Source organism: Python bivittatus, unplaced genomic scaffold (assembly GCF_059951505.1).
Source record: "Python bivittatus isolate LINGU-HERP-01145 unplaced genomic scaffold, Pbiv_v1 ctg000330_np1212, whole genome shotgun sequence".
Classification (NCBI taxonomy): Eukaryota; Metazoa; Chordata; class Lepidosauria; order Squamata; family Pythonidae; genus Python; species Python bivittatus.
Genome location: NW_028277058.1, coordinates 61822277 through 61841828, shown reverse-complemented (window position 1 = coordinate 61841828; position 19552 = coordinate 61822277). Strand labels below are relative to the sequence as shown.

The window sequence follows — 19552 nt, the reverse complement described above, 5'->3', positions numbered from 1 at the left end:
CCCTTGGGACAGGAACCCGGAGGGGTCCTCTTCTCCAGACCTTAATGGAGGGTTAGAATCAACTGGGAATAGGTGGTCCCCAAGATACCCAGGTCCTGAGCCACGAAGGGCTTCAGAAGTGACAACCAGCTCCTTGAATTGCACCCAGAAGCAACATGGTAATCAATGCATTTCTCGAAGCAGTGGTGTTACGTGGGTAAAATTGCTGGAACTCCCAGCTGCCTGAACCACTGCATTCTGGACCCAGCTGAAGCTTCTGGGTGAGTTTTAAGGGCTGCCCTGGGTACAGCACCTTACAGTAATCCACCTGAAAGATGAGTATGGTAGGACAGTGAGTGGACCTTCCCGCTCCAGGAAAGCGAACTAGCGTGCAAGACGTAACCATGCACAGGTTCTCCTGACCAAACTGCCACCAGCGGTGAATCCAGGAGGACCCCCAGATTACGAGCTGATTCTGCCCAGGGGATTATGACTCCCCATTCTGAACGAAAGATGGAGTTTCTCTGGAACTGGAAGCTCCCCTCCATGCATGAGTTAGAAGGAAAGAGAAAAATGCCAAAGTTGAAAGAATAAAACGAGGACGCTGACTCAGCCCTTTATTATCCTGTTGTGGAGAGAGATGGGACTCTGTTATTTCAGAAAGCTTGGGTCCTTTACCTGGCATGCAGGCCCAATGACTCATACCAGATAGGTGGAAAGGTGGAAAGCTTTTAATTGCAAATAAAAGGTTGCCCAGGGCACACCCCTGCTTGGAGGGAACCTTCTTTTATACAATTTTGAACAGCGTACTTAACTATAAACCAATAAAAAAACATACGTTTAGTTCATCTGAGGGTTAACCAAACAGGACGAAGTAGTATGGTTCATCTGAGGGTTAAGAGACACGCTGAAGTTTTATTTCATCAAGCATTTCTGAGTAACTTGGTTCCAGGGTCCCATCCATTCACCTTAACAAACTGGCATTCCTAGATAGAAAGGCAGATGGTCTGGGTTTCATCTATTGCTGCCGTGACCATCTAACAAGCAGGCCACCCAATGGTCAAGGCGCTACCCACGGGTGCAAAGCATCATAATTATCACTGTGCTAAATTAAGAAGCAATCCATGGATTAAAGTGGTTTATCAATCTACATGAATACAAAGGATAAAATGTGGGTCAAAATGGGCTGTCTATCCGGCTGTCTATCAACTCTACCACCCAGCCTTCCGTTAAAAATTTGCGTTTCCCCTTGTCAGGGAAAAAACCATGTTAAACACGGGAGGCAGACACACCATAAAACAAGTTACTTCAAAGTTCTAAAAGCTTTCTTAAATGTTAGTTCAACAAGCAAGTAAAGTTCAACCAATAACATACAAGGTACGTACTTAGATTCACATTGCAATGCGATGACCAACTTGACCGAGCTGTCAGGTAGACAGCTCGACCAAGAGGCCTCGTTTACTTGGATGCCATCCTTTTTATCCCTTTAAACCGCAAACCACAATTATGATTCTGAGATCATTCCCAGAACAAAGTTCAGCACGTCCCGGTGCCCTGTCCCTGGCACTTCTGTTCTTTTCAACAAATTTGCAATTTCCTTCATTTTGCAAGTTCCTCTTACTTTCAGTCATTGCCATACAGGTCACATTTCAGTTATCTTGGCTTTATTAAATGCAGTCGAAACTAACATTAAAACATATGGAAGGCCACTAATAATTTTCCTCTCACACCCTTGAGTAGGATAAAATGACTCCTAGATATCTGAGTCATATCCAGGATTTAAAAAATAGCCCTGGGCGGTTCAAGAACCAAGAATCTGGCGTGCGGCTGCACCAGTCGTGCTAATCAAACAACCTCTCTACCCTTAGATTATCGCTGCTGTGTTGTTGGCAACCTCTTCCAAGAAGAGAACAATCTCTAATACCGCATCGGACGTGGGAATTCGAGCATACGGAGCTCTAGAAAATGACCTAAAAGTGGGTTATCAGGGACACATCGCCATAAATACAGCCCACCCGGATCTGAGCTGTCCTGTTTCTGGACCTTTCAACCATGAAGCTGATTCTGCTTTTTGGGATTTTCCTGGGGATCACCTGGGGCTTGGAAACGTTTGAAGGGTGAGCGAACCTGTTTGGAATTACCAGTTGTCTAGTGCAGTGTTTCTCAACCTTGGGAACTTTAAGATGTGGGGACTTCAACTCCCAGGATTCCCCAGCCAGCATGTCTGGCTGGGGAATCCTGGGAGTTGAAGTCCCCACATTGTGGTAGGCTGGCTGGGTTCCTACATCATACTAAACCATAACGTGGTTTGCTTGTTTGTGGATTACTGTAGTGTGTGGCGTGGACTCAGCCGATGGTGACTTATTCAGTAAAACACAGTTAAGTCAACCTTGGTTTCATGTGACGTGCAGTCCTTCCGGGAAAGCTTTGACCCACTCTTGGCGGTCAACCCGTTGTATTCACGATGTCCTCTGAATTTTGGAAGAAATCCATTTATTCCTGGCTCTGGTTTATGGGAAGCCACCTTTTGCTTGCCTTTTCTCTGAATCAGTGCAGTTTTGTGAACTGTGGCTTGACGTCGCCTCCCTTCCTGGCTTTTGGGCAGCCAGCCGTTACTCCCCACCCCTACAGGTTGAGCCCCTGGATCCTGAGGTGTGTCTCTTCCTTATGCGTTGAGTAAAAGGTATCTCCCCCATTTCCAATCTACCTGGGGTTGCAACCGATTGCCACGGTCACCACTTCTGAGAAAAGCATTCGATTGCAAAGGTGCCTCCATGCTCTCAGACCAGCAACCTTCTCCATCCTACGGATGTATTTGGTCAACAATCACCATTTCAAGCTAGCTGCCCTGAAAGGGATAATGTTCATATCTGGGGCTCTGCTGTGTGGAAATATGTTACTTTGCTCCAAAAGGATGCATACATTCTTAAAAGGAACAGTGGTTATAAGCCTTTCCTATGGGATGTTTAGACACAGAATAGGACATAGCGGTGACTAGCCTCTATAGAGGGTTTTATTACGTGTCCCTTTGTTCTGATTAATTTTAATTGAATTGAATGTTATAATTTAGGGGCTGCCCAGCTCCACAAGACTCTGGGTGGCTGAGAACTTTAAAAGCAAGAAGCAATAATTAAAGAGCGTAGCTCACAGGCGCCTAGAGGAAAACAATCTATAACAGATGAAAAATCCTACAGGAGTCTGGCACTCTCTCTGCCCCAGGGCATAGGAGAACAGGCAGGTTTTCAGTGGGTTTGTGGACATCATCAGGGCCACATGAACTCAGGGGGCTGCTGTTCCAGAGGGCAGGGTCTGTGGCAGAGAAGACCTGCTTTCTTCATCCTGATAGATGACATTATCATCTTGCAAGAATCCTGTAAGTTAGTTTGACGCACTTTTCCTCTATTGCATGCAAGAGTTTTAAGGTAGAATCTGTCCTGAATTGCTTTGGGATTTATGGATGATTTAACCATCTAAATCTGAGATTCCCCAGCACGGGGGGTGTGTGTGTGTCTACAGAGTGTGATCCAAGAAGGCAACATGTTGGCCATGATTGCCCAATCAAAGCCCCACCTGTCTTTTATGGGTGTTGTGTGTGTTGTACATAAGCTCCAGGTGGAGCTTTGATTGCCTTGTTGCAGCTGCCATCTTGACTTTTTTGACTGCACCCTGGGGGCATCCTTGCCCGCCTCATCGCTCTCGCTTGACCGTTAAACTATGCCATTAAAGGTGGGGATATTCTAGCGCTTCGGAATGGACATATGTTTAGGTGTTCGTACAGGAGGGAGGGTAACCTCGTTCTGATGAATTTGCAAACAGCCTTTTAAAATTGATAAGAAAAAGGTTATTGATTTTCTCTCCTTCTCCCTCCAGTTGTCATGTCCTGGCTGAGACCATTTCCTCCCACTTCCTGAGGCTCAAAATATAACCAGAAAAATTGCACTGGCTTAACCTGAAATGTCTCAGATCAGTGTTTCTCAACCTTGGCCACTTGAAGACGGGTGGACTTCAACTCCCCAGCCAGCATGGCTGGCTGGGGAATTCTGGGAGTTGAAGTCCACCCGTCTTCAAGTGGCCAAGGTTGAGAAACACTGTCTCAGATGTTTCAAAAGTGCAAACATTGATAATATTTCCTAAATAAGGAAATGTGGCCAGCATATCCAATTGATCATTTAGGGGCATCCATAGGGACGTATGTACATATGTGTGTCCAAAAATCACGACATGGAATTGACCGTATGATTGGGGCCTCACCCCTTTTTATGCATTTTCACACACATCAAAAAGGGGTGGGGGTTTCAATCACACAGTCCCACCCTCAACTTGATTTTTTTAACAGTCTTGCGGAAACTCCTTTGACCATTCTTAACCATGGCACCTAGTTTCTTCCCCACACACCATCTTTCCCCATCTCTGGCCTTTTAATACATCTGCAAATGGTCCACCCGCTTTGCTCATATCATAATTATCCAAACAACGCCTACCACCGGTTGGATTTCCCTTCTAAAGGGAAACACCCAGTGTCATGGGTGAATGAATCCTGAAGACACAGCAAACTGGGCAAAACTGGGCAAACAACTAATGCTATTATTTTGATTTTGGCTGTTCTAGGGACCAGGTTCTCCGAGTAGAGCCATGCAATGACGAACAAATTGATTTGCTGAAAGAGCTGGAAGGCCTAAAACCTCTCCAGGTAACAATCAATTTGTACAGGGAAATGGGAATTAGTGGTTTGGAAGCTGGCTGGCCACTTTTTTCAGAAGCCTATATTTTACCTAATTGGTTATTAACATGTTGCACAAGGTCCCACAGATCTGCACCAACGTTCATTTAGGACGTGCTTTGCTTATATATTTGGAGAAGTCTATAATGCTGGGAAAGGTGGAAGGAAAGAGAAGAAGAGGATGGCCAGCAGCCAGGGGGATGGGCTCAGAGCAGCGATGGGTGTGCCATTGGAAGACTTGAAGGACCAGGCTGGGGACAGATCCTCCTGGAGAAAATCTATCTCTGTGGTCACTAAGACTCGACAATTGATGCAGTCATCAATCAACCAGTGAACATGAAGACCCAGCTCTCTTGAGAAGTGGAATGGTGGAAGGAAAGAGAAGAAGAGGATGACCAGCAGCCAGGTGGAGGGACTCAGTTACAGTGGCCATGGGTACGCCTTTGGAAGACCTGAAGGACCAGGTTGGGGACAGATCCTCCTGGAGAAAATCTCTCTACCTGGTTGCTAAGTGTCAATACCAACTTGATGACTCATCATCAACATCATCATTGCGTATATATTTGGTTATTTATGATGCCCTGTTTTTTGGCATAGACTCCTCTATGCAAAGCTAGTTTGTAATTGCAAATGGATAAAGTGCTTCATGTCTGAAGATCCTCTGGCTTTGCATTCCCTGGCAGTGTCTTCCTCTTCTTCCAGAGAGGCAGAAAGAAGCATAGAAGGACTCCAACTTGTCTGGCGTTCAAGATACCCCAACAGAAGCCTGTCCACTCTTCTGTAGAGAGAGTTGTCAGACTGAGTGATGGTTGCATGGAGAAAGTCAGCTTCTGCTGGAAACACTGGGCTGCAAAACACATTGTGTTCAAATGCCCATCTCTGATAGAGCAGAGCTTTGAAGATTCACTTCAAAGGCGATTTAGCTGAAACTTGGAACCAAATCAACCATTTCTGAATTGGGTGAATGCCCAAATCAGAAACCTCTGAATCAAGCTGACAGTTCAGGAAGATTTTTGCACAGTTGGTTGGAAAAGTGGAAGTGAGTTGATTTGAACTGTCAGATTGAATCGATCATTCTGACAGTAAGTGATCCACACACTCTTAGGATTTGAACTGTCCCAGGATGGGGTGAAGTGTAGGTTGGTGTACAGAACAGCTGGTTTAACTACCTGTCAGATTGCCTGACTAACAGGCCGTGAGGGTGGAGGTGTGGGCCTTCTAACTACCGGTTGGGCTAGTGGTCTCCTGGATGAGCACTCATTCTGCATCCAAAAATAAGTGGGCTGGCAGGTTGCAGACGTGGAACAGGAGTCTGGACGTGGAAAAGCAGGAGGAAGTGAGCAATATTTCATGAGCTCCCTCCTCACCTCATGTTCTCCCAAGAGAAAGGGGCTGCTGGCAGCAAGTACCTGTGGAGCAGGCATAGTGGTGCTGCCCCCCACTAACGCAATAAAAAGGCACTGTGCAAAAATGTTTCCTGGCAGAAGCACTGGGAAATCAGGAATGCCCCCCATGGCAACAGAGACAGCCATACCTGGCTGGCAGAAGACAGTTCTCTTTTCCCGGCTGAAATGAAACTCCTGTGCAGCGCAAGAGAGCATAGATCTGTTGTTCCAAAAGAATTTGATGCCTGTGTACTGTAGAGGTCAAGGAGGATGACCCTGATGGAAAAACGCAGGGACCGTTCACTAGGCCAAAGGGGCTGAAGCCATTTTTAAGCCCATAATATCCGGATAACATTGGGAAGCGGCTGAGGCAGACACCTCCCTAATTCACAGGAGTATAAGGGGGCGGGGGGGGGGGAAGAGGAGGTCCAGCACAATCAGACTTCCAAGATGCAGTTCTTATAGCAAAGCTCAAGAAAAAGTAGTTTTAGCCTTCCAGTGGGGTGGATTTCCTGGTCTGGCCTACCTAGTGGGGCTGAGAGTCCCTACAGGAGTTGCGTCAGACTTGACAAGCATTTCTAGTCTCGGTGGAAGTCAGTGGCTGTTTTCTCCCGGGGCTGAAGCCAAGATGGCCATGAAGGGTGGTGACCAGGGGCTGGAGGAGAGGGGCTGGAGGGTAGGGGCTTAAAGCAGCCAATAAGAGCTGGGCAGACCCCACCCTTAGCTGGGTCAGCAAGCAGATCACCCCAGCATCCTAGACCAGCTCCAGACTGTTCCTCTGACAGGAGAAGAGGGAAAACCCTCCTTAAGATGGAGCAGATAAAGATGACCTAAAGCTGCTTCTGTTGTGGGCTGGGGAGGATGGTGGGGGTGGGGAGATGGCCAAATGACAGAAGAAAACTGTTATCAACTAGTGCCATGGTTTGGGAGGTGTGAAGATAAATCAGTGTTTCTCAACCGTGGCCACTTTAAGATGTGGGGACTTCAACTCCTAGAATTCCCCAGCCAGCCATGGGGATTCTGGGAGTTGAAGTCCCCACATCTTAAAGTGGCCACGGTTGAGAAACACTGAGATAAGCCTTGGAACAGATAGAAGAAAAGCAAACAGGGGCATTCACAGAGCAGTCAAAAGAGTCAAGGTGGTCCTGCAGGTCTTCCATCCCATGGTTATGGCTACCTTCTTGCCTTTTTTGACCTCTCTCTGGGGATGCCCCTGGAAACAGAATTTGCTGCTCCTATTCTGGGGTGGGGTGGGAAAGCCAATAGCCCTTGTCCTCAAAAAACAGGGAAAAGCAATCTCTCTTTTTTAATGCACGCTTGGAGACGCATTGTGCTTCTCCCCTCACTGGCTTCATTCTGTTTTTCTTCTTGCCAGCTTAATTTCTGGCGGTCTCCTTCGCACCCCAACGAACCCGCAGACGTCCAGGTACCCTTTGCTTGTCTCCAGGCTGTCAAAGTCTTCTTGGAGTTGCACCAGATCAAGTACTCCGTCCTGATAGAAGATGTGCAGGTACGGCGGAAGGGAAAAATCAACGAGTGGGTTTACTGTACGAAAGTCTTCTCCGTGCATCGTATTTGGGCAAAACGTCCCACCCCCACCCCTCTTCCTAACAACCCCAATAACTGTCATGCTCAAGTCTGGGCATTGGGGGGATTATGGTGAGAGTTGGTTTATCTATGGATCTGGGAGGGACCTACCCCACATTCCTCCAGATAGTCAAGGTGGTGCACGCAGCATCCCCCCTTCTAATTTTTCCCATGGCCACAAACTACACCAGATTCGTAGGCTAGGCTGGGCGAGAGTGGCCGGCCCAAAGTCAGCCACAGTCAAGGATGAAGAACGTGAGCAAATCTGATTGTTGCAAAAGCAAACATTCCTTCCAGCTCCGTTGTTCTGGGAAGGTTCCTGTCCCTCTGAATCAGAAGCAGCCAGAGGCACGGTGCTGAAGGAAGAGCATCCATGAAAAATCTGATTCAGTGGGATGATCATGCTGTGTTTCCCCCTCCTTCCATGTTCCCTTCTCTCTTCCTCCTCCCTCCTCGCCCTGCAACAGTCAACGTACCCGTCCTCTGTCCATGCATTCACACAAATCCAGCAGTGTGAAATCGGGCGCTGTGTTCTGCAGCACGCAAAGCCCCAGCAGCTAACCCATCCAGGGTCTAATCAAGATGGTCCAAAGCATTAAACAAGCCAAGGCAAAAGCAGACTTCCCAAAACACACTGAACCACATTTTAGGTTAGCCAAGCATGTTGCGGGAACTAAGGCTGCCTCCAGGAAGGGATCAAAAAAATTCAAGATGGAGCTGCAACAGGCACGTGTATGAAGTCTCACACCTTTTTTATGTGTGCAGAGCATGTAACAGGACATAGGGCTCTGATTGTGTAGTTGCAGACACCATCTTGACATGAAAAACATGGTTTTTCTGCAAGCCTGGCATTATCCTCAGGTTTGCAGTTTCTTGTACAGTATATGTTTTTCCTTCCTCCGATTTTGATGGGGAAATAGCTTTGGCTTAACTCCGCTGAAGACCACTAAAGCAAGCAGGCTGCATTATGAACAGGTCTGACTTTCTCTTTCTCTTTTTTTACTTTGGCTTCTAATTATATTGCAGTTTATTTGGAATTATCGGTCCAAGGGGCAGAAAGGCAAGATATTTCTTTGTGACAACGCTTGTCTCCTGTCCAATTCAGTGGATTATGGGAATTGCACTGAAAGAGCAATACTGGCAAATGTAATGCCAGTGATAATTATAATTAGGCAAGGAAGATGAACAGAGAAGAGAGCCAGATTTGTGCCTGAGAGGAACGGGCCCAGACAGGTCGAATGGGGAGGTCCAGCCGGTCCTTTCTGGCCTGTGGTCCAGTTCCCCACCCTGGACAGGGATCATAATCTTCGGATAACGCAAAGAGAGAAGGGCCCTTGACGCCTACACGGTTGATAAATGCAGGCCAGATTTCATCATCTGCGATAAAGAGTTTCATGAATCTGCAAGTTTGGGCACTTAATTTGGTTAGAGTAGGATGTGGTGTGGTCTTCTGTGTGTGAATTTTTACTCATGCCTGGAATGCCAGCGCAGCTGTTGTGCGTGTGTAAAATGCATTTTTACAAGGTCTTGTTATCTTGTTAGGGTGGGAGAGAATTCCCAAGAATAACAAGGGCTGTTGGGAACGGTCACTCATAGTCTGACCCAGGGAAAGAGGGGGAAATAAGAACAACAATGTTATTACGGGTAAACCCATTTCATGGATGGAATGAATGTGAGATATTAGCCGTGTTCTTGGCTGCTGTTTTATGTTATTGATGTGGTTTTTAAAATCCGGGCTGTTTTTATCCCGTTTTTATTTCATTTTTGATTGTGAGCCGCCCAGAGTCAGGTATATGAGATGGGCGGCCATATACATTTATTAAACCAATCAATCAATAAAATAAACTCCAAACAGAGATCGAGCATAGTATGTGATGCAAGAAAGTCAAAGCGGTGCCAATAGCGGGTGGCATGCTTGGTGCCATTCCAGAAGATCTGGGAAAGCTCCTGGATGCAAAAAGAGTCAGGGGTGTGCAAGTGGTTGGCTGTGAAGACAAAGAGACGTGCCTTTCCCTGCCAGCTCTTGAAAAATGCTCAGAGGTAATGCAGCTTAACTCTGTAAGAGTTCCCCGCTAGTTACCAAAGGGTTGGTATCTACTGTGTGGAAACTATGCCTTTTCATACTTCCCAGCACATTCCTCGGGAGATCCCTGCGCAGTTGGGCGTTTAACTTCATTTCACGCAGCACCACTTGTTCAAAATTACGCTCATTACAAGCCCAGGCGATGCACTGACATCGTACAGAGGGCCCCCTGCTTGACAGCACCTGTGATGACCACATAGGGCTGTTGGACACCAGAGATGTTTAGGGGCCTGCTGTATCCCTAAGTGGAACACCAGGTCTAGCAAGCCCTGCTTACCTGGATCTCAGAAAACTGGCCTGTTTAGTTCTAAAAAGCATCAACAAGTCTTCAAATGCTACAGCTCTCCTAGATGAAGAGCAGGAGCAATTAAGGACAGCAATCTTACAGAATAGATTGGCCATTGACTTTGTGCTCTTCAAAATGGCCCATGGGTGCGAGGAATTTCCAGGTATGTGTTGTTTTAACCGGACAGACAATTCTTTACGTGTTGAAGCCACTGTGCAGGATCTTGCAATAATAATAATAATTTTCATGGGAACAGCTTCCTTCTGGATGCAAACTAGCATGTCAGAAGTTTAATCCTGCATACACACAACTGGCCGGCCACATTCAAGGACCATCAATGCTCCAGAGCTCTACAGTGCACAAAACCTATGAAAAACACCACCGTTCACTTTTTCCTCCTGCTCTTCCTTCGGTGCTTTCAAAAAGACGTTCCGCTCCCAGAAACGTTTCCAATCAAATGAAGGAACCCGCGCTGACCTTCAGTGCCTCTTTCCAATCTCCCAACACTGCAGATCTTTTAAACTCCAGATTGCTCCTACGTAGTCCACACCTAGATTTATTTTTCCCTCTTTTGCCAACTATAGCTGGAGCTTCTTTCTCAGGTTCAGACCCCTGAAAGAGAGGGTGCCATCCCCTTTGTGATCCATGTTCTTCTTTTAGGCCCTGGTGGATGAAGAATCTCGGGAGATGCACCTGAATCGACAAAGGGAACGTGGCTGCAGGAATTTTAACTATGGTACCTACCATACCTTGGAATCCGTAAGTCAGACGAGAGCGGCTTGGCTTGCCTTTTGCCTAACTCTCTCACTACTGAGTTGGAGATCACCAAACTGTTGGCCCCAGCAGATGTTCTTGTATGGATGAGACTCCAAGAGGGTAATTAGTGAAGAGCTCACTTCTTGCACCATTTGGTAATGCTGGTGAGCAATGAATGATGTTCAGGACAGCTACTCCAAGTCCTCCTGGTCCTGGTCCTCAGGTGACCAAAGACAGACTATTGTTCCCATGTACAGAGAAGAGCAACAAAGATGATAAGGGGTCTGGAGACTAAGTCCTATGAGGAACGGCTAAAGGAACTAGGTATGTTTAGCTTAACCAAGAGAAGACTGAGGGGAAAAAAGGATAGCCGTCTTCTGGTACTTGAAGGGCTGCCCCAGGGAAGAGGGCATCAATTGATTCTCCATAGCACCTGAGGGTAGGACAAAAAGCCATGGGTGGAAGCTCATCAGAGGGAGATCCAACCTGGAAATAAGGAGGAACTTCTGACAGTGAGAACTATTCAGCAGTGGAACAACTTGCCCCTTGGAGTTGTGGGTGCTCCATCACTGGAGGTTTTCAAGAAAAGATTGGACAACCATTTGTCCGAGATGGTATGAGGACTCCTGCCTTGGGCAGAGGGTTGGGCTAGAAGTCCTCCAAGGTCCTTCCAACCTTATGATTCTATGATTCCATGACTCCAATAGACTCCAATAGCACCAAGGACTCCAGAGTCCATTGTGTGCGATGACCTGGTGCATAAACAAGGTCCATAGTTCTTATCTAGCAGTCACCAATATGCAAAGTTCAGAGGAGATAGGAGAGTAGTCAACAAGTATCTGCTCCGTCAACTCAAAGATGGAGCACACTTCTTCTCCGTTACTCAAAGGGAAGAAGTAGACCAAAGGGGGGCAATTAGTTAAACATCAGAGGAGGAGGCTTCCTGTTGCAAAACGCTCCTTGGCCGTGGGATGGTAATGGGGTCCTTTTTTGCCTGGAGGAAATCACAGTCCATTTAACCCTCTTTCAGGGTTGTTATGGTGGCAATTCATCCACAAAGCATAGGGTTAGACTCAGGGGCGTTGAAAAAGTCAAGATGGCATTCACAACCAAAGCACAACCTTTTTTTTTTACATATGTTGCATTCAATTGCATGCTTGCAGCCATCATCTTGACTGTTGGGACTTCCCCTCCCTAGATGGCCCTGACTGGACAGGATGACTTCCAGGTTTATAGTTCTAGATCAGTGTTTCTCAACTTTGGCAACTTGAAGATGGGCGGACTTCAACTCCCAGAATTCCCCAGCCAGCATGGCTGGCTGGGGAATTCTGGGAGTTGAAGTCCTCCCATCTTCAAGTTGCCAAGGTTGAGAAACACTGCTCTAGACTAAAAAGGCAGCTTACATGTCAAACATGTGAATTTAACTTTTTACAAGATGGTTTTGCTCCACAATCCTTTTCTGCCCACCCCAAAACTCTATCTATTTCCTCCTCTGTACCCATTTCCATCTTAGATTTACCAAGCTATGGATGGTATCGTGGCTGAGCACCCCCAGATTGTGAGCAAACTCCAAATTGGGGAGACGTATGAAAAGCGACCTCTCTTTGTCCTCAAGGTAACATTTGGGTCTGTGTATTAAAATCCTGTGCCAACAATTATTCCAAAATCTGGAGTGAATTCTTGTCTGTCTTCCAGTATTTTGACAAAATGAAGTTTTCTGTATTAAATTTAAGGGCCTTTCCCAGTATCGATGTATCCCCCTTCCCCTTCCCTTCTTCCTTCCTTCCTTTGCAACCTGTCCCAATAATTGATTTTTTAAAAATCCATTGCTTTAGATTTTTCTGATATTTTATTTGATGGTGTCACATAGCAATCATTCTGTATTGCTGTTTTGCTGTGCCAATTTGCTGGGGAAAAAAAGGACTATTTGTAAAGTCCACATTCTGTCTGACAGTTCAGCACTGGGGGAGAGAGGCGCCGGGCCATCTGGATCGATGCTGGGATCCACGCTCGAGAATGGGTGACACAGGCCACTGCTCTCTGGACTGCAAAGAAGGTCAGCTGCTATGAAAGTGTCCAAATGGCTGTGGTGGGAATGTTTGCATCTGGCTCCGCCCACTTTAGGGGTTGGCCCTGCCCACTTGGGCAAGGCAGTTGAAGGCTTGTGCAGCCCCTGGCCACATGATATGTTGGGGTGCAAAGAGGTGCTCATCAGCTTCCTTCTTGAGGTTCCCAGAGCTCCAAGTTGGCATAACTTCATATACACCCATCACATTATTTCTCGAGTAAAGTGCAGAAACGGACAGAACAGAGCTCTCTTTTGTGCACAAGGAAGAGGGAGGATTTCAGGGTGCAAAACAGGGGCCTTAACCATGCAGAGACATAAAATGGAGTCATGGGGGGTCTGGCCCCACTTCCTTTTGGAATAGAGCTCTCCACCCTCCAAAGCTGGATGTGGACCCAAGTGGACATAAGCAGAGAAACCTGGGTGAAAATTTGGCATGAACCCACAAGGGGCTTCTGATAAGTGTTGACAGCTGCAAAAGCATTCTTGTGGGAGAGATGGGGGACCTTTGCCCAGAAGAAAGTTCAGGCCTGGAGTTCCACCCCACTACTCATCTGTCTTTTGGCTTCCTCAGATTGCCTCTGACTTTGGGAACGAGCCATCGCTAACCTCCCTCTTAAACACAATGGATATTTTTCTGCTGGTAGTTGCAAATCCTGACGGATACGTCTATTCTCACACCAAGGTGAGTATCTGACCCCAAATTGCAGCAGGCTGTCTCTTCTTTCATTCTAGAGCAGGGTTTCTCAACCGCGGCCACTTGAAGATGGGTGGACTTCAATTCCCAGAATTCCCCAGCCAGTGTGGCTGGTTGGGGAATTCTGGGAGTTGAAGTCCACCCATCTTCAAGTGGCCGCAGTTGAGAAACACCATTCTAGAGCCTCTTGGTCTTTTGCAATGACTTCTTTTTTGTAAATTGTCACTTCCAATGGCTCCACTTTCTTTTTCACGTTCAGAACCGTATGTGGAGAAAAACCCGCTCCAAGATTCCCGGCAGCAGGTGCGTTGGAGTAGATCCCAACCGAAACTGGGATGCTGGTTTTGGAGGTAAAACTCGGCATTTCTTTCTCTGGGGCTGGCTCTTTAATTGCCTAATGCTGGCGTTTCCCCTATGTAGAAACTCTGGGTCCTGTTTTGCAGCAGGGCCAAAATTCCAGTCAATGCGGTTATTTCCTGCCCTGAGGTTATTAGGGGTTTAAGTAGATTAAGCCTCCTTGGGGGAAATGTACTGAGGTCTGAGGGTGTCTTAAAGCAGCTGCATATCCCTGTCAGAGCTCCTCTATTTTCTGCAGTTTACAATTCCAGACTAAATAAACTAGAAGTCACAGCAACAGATCTGCCTCCATCTCGATTAGCTGTGATGGAGCAAATAATATATTTATTGGATGGCTTCTTTGTCCTGCGCCTCCTCCAGTTGCTCAAGGCCGCCGACGTGATCTCCTCCATCCCATTTTATCATCACTACAGCCCTGCGGAGTAGGTGGCCTGGGAAAAAAATATCCCTAATATTTAAATCTAAGACATAGACTTTTCACTACTGTATACTGGCACGCTGGCTGGGTTCACATGATCTCCCCCTGACCCTAAGCTAGCCAAGCTACATTTTAGTCTAGCTTGTTGTGTGATCTCCACCCATGGGGTTAATTTAGGATCCAGGGCAGGGTTTCTCAACCTTGGCAGCTTGAAGATGTACGGACCTCAACTCCCAGAAACCCCCAGCCAGCCATGAATTGTGGAAGTTGAAGTCCACTCATCTTCAAGTTGCTGAGGTTGAGAAACACTGGTCTAGGGTGTTGTGTGAAATCAGAAAATTGGGCTGAGTAAACTAGGGTTCTGTTAACCATGGATAAGTGTACAAGCACAATTACTGTGGTGAGTGTAAGAAAGAGAGGTCAGAGCAGGCAGCTATCACTGATATATCCCTGGAGAACCTGCTCATAGTTCCCCACTTTCTCAAGGAAAGGAGATGGGGTTTGTTGTTTCTCTGTTGGCAGACCTGCCCTTTGGTATTCATAAACTTCAAAATGAAAATCAAATTTAGGAGAACTTTTGAGTTAGGAAATGTCCCCATCTATTTACTGAACGGCACCTCTTCCTTGTTACTGCTGATGTTTTTAATGGATTCTCTTGCACTTTTCAATGTTCAGTTTCAATTAGTATTATTACTATACTGAGGACATTTTGTGTATTTGACAATATTGTAAACTGCCAGGAGTGAGTAGAAATGCAATCAATACATCAGTCCAGTGTTTCTCAACCTTGGCAACTTGAAGACGTGTGGACTTCAACTCCCAGGATTCCCCAGCCAGCCTTGCTGGCTGGGGAATCCTGGGAATTGAAGTCCACACGTCTTCAAGTTGCCAAGGTTGAGAAATGCTGCATCAGTTGATCAGATCAACCAAATCTTGCTGTTCTGCACAGGCAGATTGACCTGTGAGGTTCTTTGGACTTCACAACAATTTCTTCTCCTTGGGGAATATGGTCACCAACAGCAAAACGCTTTCTGTGCCCAGCGTCTGCCATGCAATGGCTGTATTCACACAACATACTGAACCTCACTGGCCACCCTCATTCAGGTCTAGCATGAGGTATGCACAGGGCCAAGGGCTTAATTTTCCCCCCCAAAATGTGATGCAACCCCAGAAATGTTGATTGGCAAGGTGCAGTACATGGTCACCCTTATTTGGAATCATCAGAGGTAGATAGCCAGATGTCATTCTATGGGGTTCAAACCCTCTTCCAAGAATTGAACTCATGGGCTGGTGCCTTCTTAGACAACTGTACCCTGGCCCTGTTGCAGGAAGCGATGTCCAGTATCTGTCAGGGTGGTAGATACAGTCCACCTTTCCTTAAGTTAGTGTTTCTCAACCTTGGGAACTTTAAGATACGTGGACTTCAACTCCCAGAAGTCCCATGGCTGGGAGTTGAAGTTCCCATGGCTGGCTGGGGAATTCTGGGAGCTGAAGTCCACACATGTTAAAGTTCCCAAGGTCAAGAAACAGTGCCTTAAGCTCTCAGAAAGATCAAGTAAGAGATAGTAACATCTACATCTCTCTGCTCTGAGAGCATAAGAGAAGGTGGGCTGTAGAGACCATTCTGATAGCAACCCTGGAACTGAACTGACTAGACCGCAGTGACGTTAACCATAAATCAATGGGTCAAGCAGCACGCCTGATACTTCTTTTGAGTGACCCACAGCCCTGTGTAGGGATAAGAGCGAAATGCATCATAGGAACCAGTTGCAAATGGGGGTCTGGAGTCCCCTCTGAATAGCAGACATGTTCTTTGCCTTGGACTCTCGTTGCGTTTTGACCGCGTTCCATTGAATTCCCACCTCGGCAGGACCCGGGGCCAGCAACGACCCCTGCTCCGACTCTTACCACGGACCCAGAGCCAACTCGGAAGTCGAAGTCCAGTCTATTGTGGATTTTGTCAAGGGGCACGGGAACATCAAGGCGTTTATCAGCATTCACAGCTACTCCCAGCTTCTCATGTACCCCTATGGCTATCAGTGCACCAATGTTAAAGACGTGGAAGAGCTGGTAAGACTCTGGGTTCACGGGGCGGTATACTATTCATTGTATAAACCAGAATGGCTAGATTCCTGCAGTGTGCATGACCTGATCCCTGCAACCTACATCTGGTAGCCTCATATGACACATATCCAGAAGATCAGCTAACATCTGGCAGTTAAGCAAGTCACACCGTGAGATGTGAACCTAATGATAAGGTTTGCTTGTTTTTGTAAGTACCTGTGGGATTAATAGGTCTTTGATAAACAAAAGGCTGCTAATCGTCGTTCTTCTACCACGCGCTCCTAACTGAAAATCAGTTTTCGTGAACAAAGAAGGTGTGTTTTCTTGCTGGGGTGGAGGGACCACTGTTCTGGAATAGGTCCTACGTGGCTTCAGTGGCTGGGAAAGCAAGTCTCCCGTTGACCTCAATGATACTTTCCTCCCAGCCTGAATCGGATGTAAATCCTCTATCAGGACCCACCAAGAAAGAACCAGAAGCTCTAAAGAAGGTTTTCTTAAAGATCCAAGATCCTGATTAGGTAATATCACTCTGAGGCCCATTTACGATTGCCGTTTTTATCAGAAAGTGGGCTATAAATCTGACAAGCCCATTCATTAAGATTCCCACACTCATAAAATAGCCTGGAGGTTTTCGGCTTCTTCTCTTTCTTCTGCCTTTTCATGTTTGCGTCCGTGCCTTTGGTTAATTCCTCATGCTTTAAGAGGAGTCAGGGAATTAAGGGAATCAATTAAGGGAATTGCTGTTTCACGATCTTTGCCATTGCTCTGTTCTAGGATTTTTCCCCCCAGTCTAATCTACAACTCTGGGATTCCTTTGTGGTCTCCACTCCCATCAAAGAAAGAACCAGGACTGAGCTCTTCTGATACTTCTGAGTTCAGACACTGTCAACCTCCTGCCACTGGCTCATTATTTCTTACCCTATGTATTGAAATCTCCATTCTTCCTGATTGATTGATTGACTGATTACGTGCCGTCAAGTTGTTTTCGACTCCTAGCGACCATATATAGATTTTCTCCAAGATGATCTATCCTTAACCTGGTCTTTCATGTCTCCCAATGGTGCCCCCACCGCCACTTAACTGAGTCCTTCCCCCTTGCTGCTGGTCGTCCTCTTCTTCTCTTTCCTTCCACCTTTCCCGGCATTCGGGTCTCAGGTCTTCACATAATGTGTCCAAGGTAGCATCATTGGAGCCTGGTCATTTGGGCCTCAAGTGGATTGATTTGTTCAGTGATCCATCGGTGTGTTTTCTTGGCTGTCCACGGGGTTCTCAGGAGCCTTCTGCAACACCAACGTTCAAACGTGTCAATGCTCTCCCTCTCCTGCTTCTTCAAAGTCCAACTTTCACTTCCATAGAGTGTCACAATACCACGGCTTGCACGATTCTGATCCTAGTGGACTAAGAAAGTCCACACACACAAAAAATGGGTGGTGATTCAATTGCATTGCCATAGCCGCCATCTTGCCTTTTTTGACCACTGTGGACACCTCTGCTTCCAAGGGAATCCAAGTGGTTCAGTCCTGATTTTCCTCCTAGGATATGGTGGGAAGAGCTGCTGCCAACGCCTTGACTTCGCTGCACGGCACCCGCTATAAAGTTGGGTCCATCTGCTCCGTGATTTGTAAGTTTTTGGATATATTTCAGCATGTGCCTCTTCTGGGGGGCAATGAAATGAAAAATATTGTTCTGTTTAAATTGAACCCTTCTTTTCTTCTTCCTTTCCTTCTTTTGGACCCCTGATCCCTCTTGTTCCCCCATGGGTATTCAGCTCTGGTTGCCATCAGCCTCCTAAGATAGTGAACTATCACACCCGTCACCATCGGACAGCATGGTCCTTGATGACTGTGGATGATGGGAGCTGTGCCTCATAGACTCGGAAGGTGTGAAGTTAGGGAGGCACCTGATAGGCTCAGAGCTCTATGTAGACAACCTACTTAACCAGCCCAGGTCAAGACCTAGCAGATGCATTCATAAAACATACTAAGCTGGGTTAGTTTTAACCTGGATAATTTGGAGGGTGCCCTCATCTGCTGGATGAACGTAGCCCATTTGTTTGTGGTCCAATGGATCCTGTGAATCCAGAATATGAGTTAATTCAACAACCCTGTTAAGGATGTTGTGTGAATGGAAATGCTGGGTGTAGAATAACCTTCCTGACCTCACGCTGTCCAGATGTATTGGGACAATCACAGTCTGAGCATCTGGTAGATGGTGCAGATGTTCTGGATTTGTTTAAGGAAGACTCTGGTGCCACTGGACAGAAGAGATCCAAACCTATCAAGCTTTCTTAGACCCATGTTCTCCTGTGTCCTTTGTTCTAGACCAAGCCAGTGGTGGAAGTATCGACTGGACGTATAATTATGGGATCAAGTACTCTTTTGCCTTTGAACTGAGAGACACGGGGCGCTACGGCTTCCTCTTGCCTGCCAAATTGATCGTCCCCACAGCTCAGGAGACGTGGCTGGGGCTGAAAACGATCATGGAGCACGTGCGGGATCACCCCTATTGAGAAGAAGAGATGCAGGGGGGAAGATGGGATTGTGGCATTATATTCTTACGCTAGCAGGAAGCCAATTACAGGAGCAACAGATCCCTTTAAATGTCCCCCAAAAGAAAAAAAAAAAAACAGGAGCTTTTAAATAACAATCCACCAATTAATTCAGGTATAGCAGACCTACAGATGGCCACTGGGGGCAGCAGAGGTACAGAAATCTCTATGCAGCTGCTCCCCCTAATGGTCACTGTGTTTTGTGCATCCCAGCTCTGATACGCCTAAACTTATTAAATACAGTAGCCTTCCCTCATGGTGGCCTCTGGTGGATTTGGACTGCAGCTCCCAGAATCCTCTAACCAGCAGTGAGGCATATTTAGCCACAAGCTTCTTGCTCAGATGGGTTGGGACTGTATTGCCCAGCATTCCCAGCCAGCAATGGGGAATTCTGGGAGTTGTAGTCCCAGCTCATCTGAAGGCCACTGAGCAATATGTTCTAGCATATTTAGCAGTTAAGGAATGAAGGCAAACACTGCCTGGAATTAACTGTTCTTTCTTTTGTTACAATTCACATGTGGCTCCTGAGACATCAAGATCTTGGATTAAGCTTTCTTCTTCAGACTTTTCTCCAGCAGTTTATCAATAAAGCCTGCTTCTAACTGTC

The 19552-nt window shown here is 46.7% G+C and overlaps 1 protein-coding gene across 1 annotated transcript; it reads left to right on the top strand.

The window, feature by feature from the left end:
• Positions 1-1987: 1987 nt before the first annotated feature.
• On the top strand, positions 1988-19552 carry CPA2 (carboxypeptidase A2). The gene is made up of 11 exons (XM_007435984.3): positions 1988-2096; positions 4588-4669; positions 7460-7594; positions 10701-10799; positions 12310-12411; positions 12751-12852; positions 13436-13546; positions 13818-13908; positions 16204-16403; positions 17934-18018; positions 18719-19552. The coding sequence occupies exons 1-11, from the start codon at positions 2032-2034 to the stop codon at positions 18904-18906; spliced, it is 1260 nt and encodes a 419-aa protein (XP_007436046.1). The 5' UTR covers positions 1988-2031; the 3' UTR covers positions 18907-19552.